At 35.5% G+C, this 12,190-nt stretch overlaps 1 protein-coding gene across 1 annotated transcript; it reads left to right on the top strand.

Annotated features, from left to right (window-relative positions):
* Nucleotides 1–337: 337 nt before the first annotated feature.
* LOC128552443 (beta-2-glycoprotein 1-like) lies at nucleotides 338–11,876 on the top strand. The gene is made up of 2 exons (XM_053533484.1): nucleotides 338–443; nucleotides 8,032–11,876. Exons 1-2 carry the CDS (start codon nucleotides 407–409, stop codon nucleotides 9,276–9,278), a joined length of 1,284 nt encoding a protein of 427 aa, XP_053389459.1. The 5' UTR covers nucleotides 338–406; the 3' UTR covers nucleotides 9,279–11,876.
* Nucleotides 11,877–12,190: the final 314 nt, after the last annotated feature.

Below are 12,190 nucleotides of genomic sequence, written 5' to 3'. Positions count from 1 at the left end.
TTGACATGTAGGTAGCATTTTCATAATGAAATAACAATATTACAAAAATGTTCATGGAAACTTAGATCATACACCACCAGTATGATTTGGGGTCTCATTTTTTAGCTGATTTTGCAGTTTGTGTGTTTGACTGAAATTATTTTTCTGGCATCAAACATGACCCCCACTTTTCTTTTGATTTTTAGTTAGTACTGACAATATTCTTCAAGAAAATGTAGGTTACAGACAGTTAAAATGGGTCCTGATGTGTGCTGCGGTCATTGGAATTAGATCAGTTTTATATAAAATAAAGAACAACAACTATTTAGTGTGTTATAACCAGAATATGACTAATTTAGTTCCGGGAAAGAAACAAACAAAAAACAATCATTCAATTTATGTTATTTAAATTAAGTGATTTGTAATTATGGAGGGAAAACTGATTTTAGTATTGATTATTTTTCGTAAGTACATATCTTCGCCCGTCTTGTGATATCAAGGGCATTTATTTATAAATTGACATTTTTTATGGTTTTTTCCCCCAAATGTAGTACATGTTAATGCAATTTAATTTCATCTTTTTTTTTACTCTTACATCTGTCTGTACACTGACTAGTCACAAATATGTTTGACTATATAAATACATGTACTCGTTTCTCTTTTTTATGTTCTTTTTTCCCCCAAATGTACGTAGTACATGTTAATGCAAATTAATTGCATCATTTTTAAATACTCTTACATATCTATCTATAAATTGCCACTAGTCACAAATGTGTTTGTTTATATAAGTACACATGTACTTGTACCTTATACATATTTCAACTCTTTTTTTCTTTCCTTTTTTGTAGCTGTAATATTGTAAACTTATTATTTACCACACATGTACTTACATGTAATTAGTTGTCATTGTCGTAAATTAAATATGTAAATATTTGCATTAGGGAAGACCCGTTACTAATGTTGCGAGAACTTGTGGGTCGACACTTTTGGCTATTATATGTAAAATTGACTTAGTTATCTGTTTATATATGTATATATTGGCAATAAAATATGTTTAAAAAATAGATTGACTGAAAAACAAATCTAGGACTAATTACACCAAACAGGAAGAGACCACTCAGTGTTATTGGTTATAGAGCAGTAGTTCGGTCGAATAATGTACTTCCGTGGTGTAGTTGACAAACTCCAACGCAGTGATCTCCCTTGCCGCTTCGCTCATTGATGAGCGAAGCGGAAAGGGAGATCACTGCGTTGGAGTTTGTGTAGTCGAAAGAAGACCCTATTAAATAGATCCTATTGATTTCCATTTTTCGCACATTTGCGCGTAAACCGGTGGTCAAATGGGCATTACTTCACTCGTGGAATGAATTTTACAGAAAATAAGACACTTTTCATGCTAATATTTGCATGTCTTGACATTGAAAGTAGAGTGTTTATTCTGCGGACCGCTTTCTGAAATGTGGCAATATGAGGGTACCTGACTTCAGTTGACTTGCATTTCACTGCATACTATTCAACACCCCATTTTCATTTCGCTTCCTTGAAGCAAATATATGGATAACTTGTGGAAAATAGGTCTAGGTCGGAGTGAAAATCTAGACACAGTATCAAAATTGTTCTGAAGTGGCTGCATTTTATATGAAACAAAGAACAATTTCTTTTATTGGTATATAGCCTATAAGTGGCAATTCAGGTATTTTTCTCAAAGTGGCAGCAGAGAGAGCGGAATTTCATAATTCTATTTCTAATCATGTATAACGACATTTGGGCACAAAACAGAGACTTTTTTGGATTTTTTTTATTTTTGACCAAATTTTCGTACATAGGGTGATAATTTCGCTAAATCGGGTGCAGATCAAATCCCGTATCTGTATGATTTAGACATGAAATCACGATGGATTTTTTAATTCCGTGGCATTTTAGATGAAGTAATGCTTATTTTATTTTCTGTGCATTAAAACTTCGCTGAACCGTGCCATTCAAAATACCTGAAGTGGCAATTCAGGTATTTTTCTCAAAGTGGCAGCAGAGAGAGCGGAATTTCATAATTCTATTTCTAATCATGTATAACGACATTTAGGCACAAAACAGAGATTTTTTTGGATTTTTTTTTTTATTATTGACCAAATTTTCGTACATAGGGTGATAATTTCGCTAAATCGGGTGCAGATCAAATCCCGTATCTGTATGATTTAGACATGAAATCACGATGGCTTTTTTAATTCCGTGGCATTTTAGATGAAACAGAGCTTATTTTATTTTCTGTGCATTAAAACTTCGCTGAACCGTGCCATTCAAAATACCTGAAGTGGCAATTCAGGTATTTTTATCAAAGTGGCAGCAGACAGAGCGGAATTTCGTAATTCTATTTCTAATCCACAAAAAAGAGACATGTTTTTGGTTTTTGTTTTATTTTTGACAAAATTTTCGCACATGGGGTGATAGTTTCGCTAAATCTGGTGATGATCAGTTCCCGTACTAAAGTTTGTATGATTGAGACATGAAGGCACGATGAATTTGTTAAATTCGTGGCATTTTAGATGAAGTAGTGCTTATTTTCCCTTCTATGAATTAAAACTTTGCTGAACTTATGTAAAACACTCGAAAAGATCGAAAACTTGCACATGAGGTGACAATTTGGGCAAAAGGGGTGGCCTTAGGAAAACGCAAATTTCTCGACTTTAACTGATGACTTGTAAATGGAACTGCACAGGTTGTCTTTACTGAAGGTTTTCTGAGAAATAAATGCAAAAATTGCCAAAAAAAAATGTAAAATAGCTCCCTTTATAGGTTATATAGCAGCAATTCTGTCAAAAATATGCTTCTGTGATGTAGTCGAAAGAAAACCTTAATGAATAGATCCTATTTTTCCATTTTTCGCGCATTTGCGCGTAAACTGTGGGTCAAATGGGCATAATTTCACCCGTGCAATGAATTTTACATAAAATAAGACACTTTTCCTGCTAATATTCGCATGTTTTCGAAATGTTTACTTGAAAATGAAAGTAGGGTGTTTATTCTGCGGGCCACTTTCTGAAATGCGGCAATATGAGGGTACCTGACTTCAGTTGACTTGCATTTCACTGCATACTATTCAACACCCCTTTTTCTTTTCGTTTTCTTGAACCAGATGTATGGATATCTTGTGGAAAACAGGTCTGCGACGGAGTGAAAATCTAGAAACAGTATCAAAACTGAAGTAGCTGAATTTTATATAAAACAAAGAACAATTTATTTTATTGGTATATAGCTACATGTTAGTCCAAAATGTAGTTCCATGCTGTTGATGAAATCTGGTATAATGAGGCATTTGACAGTTATATTTTTGGCTTAGTTCTATTGCTTATTGTATTGAGAAAAGATCTAGACCATTTTCATTGTGAATTTACAGGAATAAGTTGTATTCTTTGAGAAAATATCTACCTATTCGTAACTGCGGCTATTTTCATGAGAACTGTTTTAGAGGGTGATGTTTCTTAGAACAGATTATTTTTCTAATATGTAACATAACATGTTAATATTTTTCTATTTTTGATAAGAAGACATGTCATAGTTAAGGCGTAAAAAAATTGCTCGTTTCCGGTATCCCGACCTACCCTAAATTTTTGGCCCGACCCTAAATGTTTTTATGGCCTTGGAGGATAATTTTTTCAACTTTTTGATAAAAAGTTGCAAAACTGCACTTTTTAAGCTTTAAACATCGTCAGTGATGTTAGAAATTAACTTACTGATGCTCTGAAGGCATAACCCCTTATCTGTATTCATTTTTTGACACAAACATATTTTCCGAAAAGTCTCCCTTAATAAAAAAAAAAATCATGAAAAAAAAAATTTTCCGACCTACCTACCCTAAATTTTTTGAGCATGTTACCGGAAACAAAAAATTTTTTTTAGGCCTAATGACTATATAAGGGTTTCATATCACTGAAATGCTCTAAAGTGCTGAAAATGAGGTATGAATATTTTATTGTTTATATGAAATGAAGAAGGAATTTAACCTCTAGTGCGCCTGTGATAAATTACAGACTCCGGTATATTTGATAAAATACATTTTGTCTGAAATCGTTTGTCCTCCACCTCTGATTCATGTGTGGAAGTTGGCAGTTACTTGCGGGGAACAGGTCTGTACTGGTTCAGAATCTAGGAACACTGGTTAGGTTAACTGCCTGCCGTTACATACCTGAAATACTGTTGAAAAACGGCGTTAAACCCAAAACAAACAAAATATACTGGATTAAATGTTTATATTTTAATTATTTTGTAAACATGGTAATACTTACCCTAACCTTTGGTCAGTATATTATGCATATATTATACACGAAATGCGTGCATACACGCAAAAATTTGCGTATTTTTTTCGTGTGCTTCGGTGATAATGATTTTGTAATATGCGCAGAACGACTGCACCAGATCTGTAATGAGAAGCATTATTTATAAGTGGCAGTGGCTGGGGGTCCGGTCGCCAGACCTCTAGACCTGTGACCGGACCTCTGGATAAACTTTACAGGGCTGTCTAGAAGTCCGGTAATCAATATGAATACTGAGAACAGTATTTACAAAAAGGAGACTATGTACATTTTAGCTCGAGTATTAGTTTATACATAATTTATTTTAGGTCGATTGTGAAGGAAGTTCTACAACTTATATTAATCACTCTCGACACCTCATTCCTGATGGAATCCATCGCCACGAGGGTATGAGAGAAGATGCCAGTTTCCCTTTTAATGCTGAGCGCCAAGCAAGGGAGCTACTGGTGCCATTTTTCACGTCTTTTGGTATGACGCAGCCGGGGATCGAACCCGCGACCTACCGCACTCGAAGCGGACGCTCTACCACTAGGCTATGGAAGCGGAGACGAAGAACAGTCTAGCTATTCTACTCACCCTGGCGTCGACGTCGACGTCACACCTTGGTTAAAGTTTTGCATGCAAGTAAATAGATTTGAAACTTATTTTTTTTTCTTTTTTTTCTAGGTCAATTACCAACCTCACTGGGTCAAGTCCCATAACTCTGACATGTATTTTGAGCAAGTTTCCCCCCCCCCCCCCCACCCTGTTTGGCCTTTGAAAATTCTGGTTTAAGTTTTGCATGCAACTTTCTACCTCCAAAACTAATGCAGATATTGGATTGAAACTTCAGGTTATAAAGCTAGTTGATAGCATAAAGTCCCATAACTCTGACGTGCATTTTGGACAAATTATGCCCCCTTTTTGGACCTTTTGCGTGCAAATACATACAGCTATTATTTAAAGGTATATAGATTTGAAACTTACATGTTTTTTCTAGATCAATTACCAACCTCGTTGAGTCAAGTCCCATAACTCTGACTGTGTATTTTGAGCAAATTATGTCTCCTTTTTGACTTAGAAAATTCTGTTTAAAGTTTTGCGTGCAAGTTACTGTCTGCAAAACAAATGCAGATTTTAAATGGAAACTTCGCATGTGCCTACGGGGTCATAAAACTAGTTGAATGCATCAAGTCCCATAACTCTGACATGCATTTTGGCCAAATTATGTCCCCTTTGAACTTAAAACTTCTGGTTAAAGTTTTGCATGCAAGTTACTATCTCCAAAACTAATGCAGATACTGGACTGAAACTCTATAGATATCTTAACATTTAGAGTAATATTCCTAATACGGGACAATGATTCGAATAGTCGAGCACTGGCTGTCTTAGGGACAGCTCTTGTATCTTTAAAAACGGGAGATGATTTTAAAAGTTTGCTTCTCGTCGTTTTAAATGAATTGAAAGTGACAGGAAACAGAAATATTTATATTTCTTTAATCCCGGGGAAAATATGATGGAAAATTCGATAAATAATAATTTAATAAATGGAAGTGTGTAGTCATCCGGTAACCGGATTCCTCGTGATTTATCAAAATTTGATATTTCTCGGTTATTTGCGATGAAAAAAAATGTTAACAATCGGATGAATGCTGGTATAAGTGAACTATTTAGATTTTAGTTTTAGGTGAATATTTGCACGCAAAACTTTAACCAGGATTTTCTCAGTCAAAAGGGGGAGTGGGGGCATAATTTGGTCAAAATGCATATCAGAGTTATAGGACTTGATGCTATGATCAAGTTTAATAACCCCGGAGACCCATGTGGGGTTTTAATCAAATATCTATATTAGTTTTGGAGATAGTAACATGCATACAAAACATTAACCAGGATTTTCTGAGTGCAAAGGGGGGCATAATTTGGCCAAAATACATGTCAATATTACGGGATTTGTCTAACTGGAATTCCTGCAAATATTTGACTCTTGCATCAGAAACTGAGTTAAATATATTTGACAACTATTTATAGACCCGTTTTGGAAAAACGGGAGGTATTATGTGATGGCGCGTGCGTCTGTCCGTCCGTCTCTCCATCATAACTCGTGTTTGGAGCATAACTATATAACCATTAAAGGAACTGACTTCAAACTTTGCATGTAGGTTGAGCTCAAAGATGAAATTCGTCCGTTTTATTTCGTGCCCGGGGCATAACTTATCACCATTTAAGGTATTGACTCCAAACTTGAGCCGTAGGTAGATGGTGATGAGACGATGTGTAGGTCAAATGTCAAGGTCTCAGAAAGGTGAAATCTGCCATCATATTTCATGTCCAGGCAGAGCATGACTCAAAAATATAAACTATAAAGGTATTTACTTGGAATATAGGCAGGTGATACAGACTACAACAATTTACATAGGAATCGATCCCCCAACCAAAATAAATAAATAAATAAATAAATGAATAATTTCTAGTAAGCTTTTAGCACTTTTAAAGTATTCTACTATTCTGTCGACCGCTTGGAGGAGCTCATCAGCAGGATCAAAGGAACATGTTTATTCTGTATGATGTCACTGCTGATGTCATGTATTTAATTCAGGGTCGGTGCAATACACATTTGTTATGTACAAAAGGACTGTGAAATGCTTTTATGGATGTTTATGTTTTTACTTTGAGTGCATAATATAGCGCTGGGAGCTTGATTTTATTTTTTGCTGAGCTAATTTTAAAATATGATATGAACTTTCTATGCGCCCTAAGGGACGTATTATGTTATTACGCCAGTGTCCGTCCGTCCGTCTGTTAGCAATTTTGTGACTTGAACCCCTTGAAGGATTTCATAAAAAATGACAAAAATGTTCATCACATCGAGACGACATGCAGAGCGCATGTTCTGGATTGCTCGCTTCAAAGTCAAGGTCACACTTAGGTGTCAAAAGTCACATGACTTTGTTTTGTGTCCGCTCTATAACTTTTGAATTGCTTGTAGGATTTTAAAGAAATCTGGCACAAATGTTCACCACCTCAAGACGACGTGCGGAGCGCATATTTTGTATGGCTCGCTTCAAGGTCAGGGTCACACTTAGGGGTCAAACATACCTTCAGGCGAATATTGCTCCGCATTGCGGTGCTCTTGTTTGAAATTATATTCATAATTAAAGGGTTTTCTTGGTTTGGGCAATGATAAGGCAAGACTGAAAAAATACTTTGAATTACAGTTTAATCATATTAGATGAGAAATTAGATTCACAAGGATAAGAAAACAGTGTCACTTATATTTTCAGTGGATTTGTTGTTTACTTTAATATTGGGGTCAAAGTGTCAAAAGTCAAGATCGCAGTGACCTTGAGACTGAGAATGGTTTCCACTCACGTGCTTGAAGTTCATTTACCTGTTGCCTGTGGTCAGTAGATGACACCTAGCTTGTTTTGTGTCACAGTGACCTTGAAGCTAAAAATGGTTTCTGCTTAATAACTAAAGATCACATTAACATACAGTCGTCACTCTACATAGGATGATTGCTTGTGATCAGTAAATGACTTCTATTGTATTTTGGAGTCAAAAGGTCAAGGCCAGAGTGAACTCGAGACTGAAATGTGACAGGCCATCATTGGGGGTGGGGGGCATACACATTTTACTCTTGTTTACTTTGTATTAGTATTTATGTGTACATATGTAAAAAATGCCAATTATTAACACATCAAGAAAAGTCTGGTAAATAATGTTACATGTGTAAATTATTTAATGTGAAATATTATCTTTCTTTTAGGAATCTCTATGGCAAGTGCAGACTGTGACAGTTTACCAGTTATTGAAAATACGCACAATGATGCTGGTGGAGCTGGACCGTATGCGTCTGGCACTGTTGTTAAGTTTGAGTGTAAACTGGGTTTTAATCCTGTAGGAACAAGCAAGGTTTACAAATGTTCTGGGAATGAATGGGTTGATGGAAACTTGAAGTGTGAGAAGATATACTGTACATATGTCAAAACACCAGATAATGGACGGGTAGTTAACACACCAACTAATGAGGTGGGAACGTCTATAAACTTTGTGTGCAATGAAGGATATGATATGAATGGAGCCAGTAACATGGTCTGTCGAACTGATGGTCAGTGGAGCCCAAAAAGTCCTCCGAAATGTCAAATTAAAATGTGCGGAGAGTTTGGATCAATACAACATGCCTCAGTTTTTCAGAATATAATTAATAGTGTAAAAAATGGCTATGGAAGCATTGTTGAAGTTACATGCAATACAAACTATATTTTAAAAGGGTCACCCAGTGTTATGTGTCAGGCTAATGGTACCTGGGGTGACAAACCTACTTGTGAACAAAGCCAATGTCCTTCTTACCCAGGTTTGAATTCCTCATGCATAAAACATGCCGAGCCAGCTGGTAATTTTTTCTACATTTTTTGTCGAGAGGATGTTCCAGTGACCCGCACCGGGCCTGATGCAACTGAATGTATTTCTGGAAAGTGGGATAACACAGAAATGGCTTGTTACTGTAACTGTAAAGTTGAAGCCGACACAAACCTTGTGTCATTAAAGAATGCCATAAACGGCGGTTATATAGATCATACAGAAACTTTAGATTGGAGTTGTAAAATGGGTTCAACAAAAGTTACAACAAGTGCACGTGATTGTTATGATGGAAATGTAATTAAACCAGTGTGCAAATCAAAGGAAACCCCAGTAACAGTAAAATACAAACCAGTTACTGATGAAAATGGAAGTACTGACAATCCTCCGCAAAGGACTACCGCAAAGCCTTTGCCACAAGAATCAACACCAGTGGGAACAATTGTTGGAGGAATCCTAGGAGGGATCGCAGTGATTCTTGCTATAGTAGGCGTTATCTGGTGCAAGAAAAAGAAAGGAAATCATGAAGCTGGTAACGTGAGTGGGAAGAAGGCAATGTTTACGAATGGTTTTGTACCTGGAAAACGAAAAATGGTTTCAGTTAAAATTTCAGATGGTTCTGTACCTGGAAAACGAAAGATGACTTCAGTTTAATTTCAGATGGTTCTGAAAAAAAAATACAGAAAATGGAAAGGAAAATATGAAACTTGCAGATGGTACTAAAGGTGAAGCTGTATAGATATGAACAGTATTTGGAATACTAAAGATGGTTCTAGATCAAATTTCAAAGATAAAGATGTTTCAAGATTTTTGAAATCCCCTGACCGGTAGCCAATTTTGGGTCAAAGAGGTCCAGAACAAGAGAGCCAAGGTGGCCCTAGGTCGCTCACCTGAGAAACACACTATAACAATGTAAACATGTTTGACCTAGTGATTTCATGGAAACAAATATTCTGGCCAATTTTCGTTAAGATTGGACCAAAAATGTGGTCTCTTGAGATTAAAAAGGTATTTTCTTAGAAATGACCTAGTGACCTAGTGTTTGGCCCTAGATGACCCATATTCAAATTTATCCTAGATTTTATCAAGGCGATCATTCTGGCCAAATTTCACGAAGATCAATTGAAAGATACAGTCTCTATCACATACACAATGTTTCCTTTGATTTGACCTAGTGACCTACTTTTTGACCCAATATGACCCATATTCAAACTCGACCTAGATTTTATCAAGGCAATCATTCTGACAAAATTTCATGAAGATCAAGTGGAAAATACAGTCTCTATTGCATACACAAATTTTTTCTTAGATTTGACCTAGTGGCCTAGTTTTTGACCGAAGATGACCCATATTCAAATTAGACCTAGATTTTATCAAGGCAGTCATTCTGATCAATTGAAAAATACAGCATCTATTGCATACACAAGATTTTTTCTTTGATTTGACCTAGTGAACTAGTTTTTTAATTCCAGATGACCCATATTCGAACTTGACCCAGATTTTATCAAGGCAATCATTTCGACCAAATTTCATGAAGATCAATTGAAAAATACAGCTTCTATCGCATACATAATGCTTTTATTTGATTTGACCTAGTGACCTATTTTTTGATTCCAGATGACCCATATTGAAACTCAACCTAGATTTTATCAAGGTTATGATCCTGACCTAATTTCATGAAAATCAATTAAAAAATACAGCCTCTATCGCATACACAAGGTTTTTCTTTGATTTGACCTAGTGACCTAGTTTTTGATCCCAGATAACCTATTTTCAAACTTTGCCTAAACTTTATCAAGGCAATCATTTCGATACAGCCTCTATCACATACACAAGGGTTTTCTTTGATTTAATCTAGTGACCTAGTTTTTGACCCCAGATGACTCATTTTCGAACTTGGCTTAGATTTTATCAAGGTTATCATTCTGATCAAATTTCATGAAGATCAGTTGAAAAAATACAGCCTCTATCGCATACACAAGGGTTTTCTTTGATTTAACCTAGTGACCTAGTTTTTAATTCAAGATGACCCATTTTCTAAAGTGGTCTAGATTTTATCAAGATAATCATTCTGACCAAAATTCATGAAGATCAATTGAAAAATACAGCCTCTATCGCATACACAATTTTTTTCTTTTATTTGACCTAGTGACCTAGTTTTTGACCCCAGTTGACCCATTTTCGAACTTGGCCTAGATTTTTGTCAAGGTAATCATTCTGACAAAATTTCATGAAGATCAGTTGAAAAATACAGCCTCTATCGCATACACAAGCTAAATGTTGACAGACAGACAGACCACAGACGACGGACGCCGGGCATCGAGCGATCACAGAAAGGCTCAGGTGAGCTAAAAATGGAAATTTGTGTGTTAAATTGTATACAAACTTACATTCATATTCATGTGGCAATGGTCACATGGTGTGATAATGTGAGAAGTACCATTAGATATTATCTCTATTGCTAAATAAGTTCATATTTCTAAAAACTTTAAATTTAAATCAAGTTTGTTATTTGCAGTTTTCATAAGTGTTTTAATTTCTACACTTTAAAGATTTATGTATTTGGTGATTCTAGAAGAACTGTTTTCGGTACAGAAAAAAATAAGTGATTGATATGGTATTTGTAAGGTAGGAGTTGCCAAGTCTCCATTACAGTGGAAACAAAACATGCAACATTATATTGATATTGAGACAAGTATTAACAAGGCAACAGCCATGCAGTAACTGTTGTAGTAAACGCAGTTTTATATTTAGGAAAGAGCTGTTTGGAAAACAGTCATAACACCTTCTTTATTTTATATGAGTTACTACTGTTTTCTCGATCAGCCCTAGAATGGTATACATTCTATCATATATCAGAGTGAACTTGATGGTCTAGTGGTCAGATGCTAGACTACAATACCAGGGGTTGCTAGTTCTTTGTTTCTTCATGTGGAATATCAGACATTCGAATAAGAATGCTTTACACCTGGCATGCCAAGTTGAAGCATCTACATCTTAGAATCTTCTGGAATCACCCGTATGGGTTACCAGCAGAGACTATAAATAAACTTAGGTATACTTACAGTGTCCTATATCAAACTATTTGATGTGAAGAGTTATATTTTGATAGAAGTATATAAAGTAGAATTTTACGGACAAGTAATATCCGCCAGTATCATAAAAGTGAAAACAAATTGTGCCAGCTTTTATATTCAGATATAATACTTACAAAAATGGTCATATGATTTTATCATAAAGGTGGAATACTAGTATCGGAATTTAAGGTAATAGGGTAATATTTCTTCTGCAGTACGTTTCCTAATTAAAACTCTTTCCTTACTTAACACCCACTCCTTAATAAATGCATCCCCACATTTTCAAAAAAAAAAAAAAGAGAGTTGAGATTATGGTAATTTAAGTCATAATAGAATACCAGTGCTTTAGTATACACATGTAATTGTTACAATTCATTTACTAGAAGTTGGATTTATAGGTAATATTTCTTGAAAAATGTAAACAAAAAGGTTTGTCCTGAACAAACGTCCGCCCCCTCTCCCTACTCTTTTGCTAAAAAAGAACACCCC

This window comes from Mercenaria mercenaria, unplaced genomic scaffold (genome assembly GCF_021730395.1).
Source record: "Mercenaria mercenaria strain notata unplaced genomic scaffold, MADL_Memer_1 contig_2807, whole genome shotgun sequence".
NCBI classification, from domain to species: Eukaryota; Metazoa; Mollusca; class Bivalvia; order Venerida; family Veneridae; genus Mercenaria; species Mercenaria mercenaria.
This window is presented reverse-complemented; position numbering and strand designations above follow the sequence as displayed.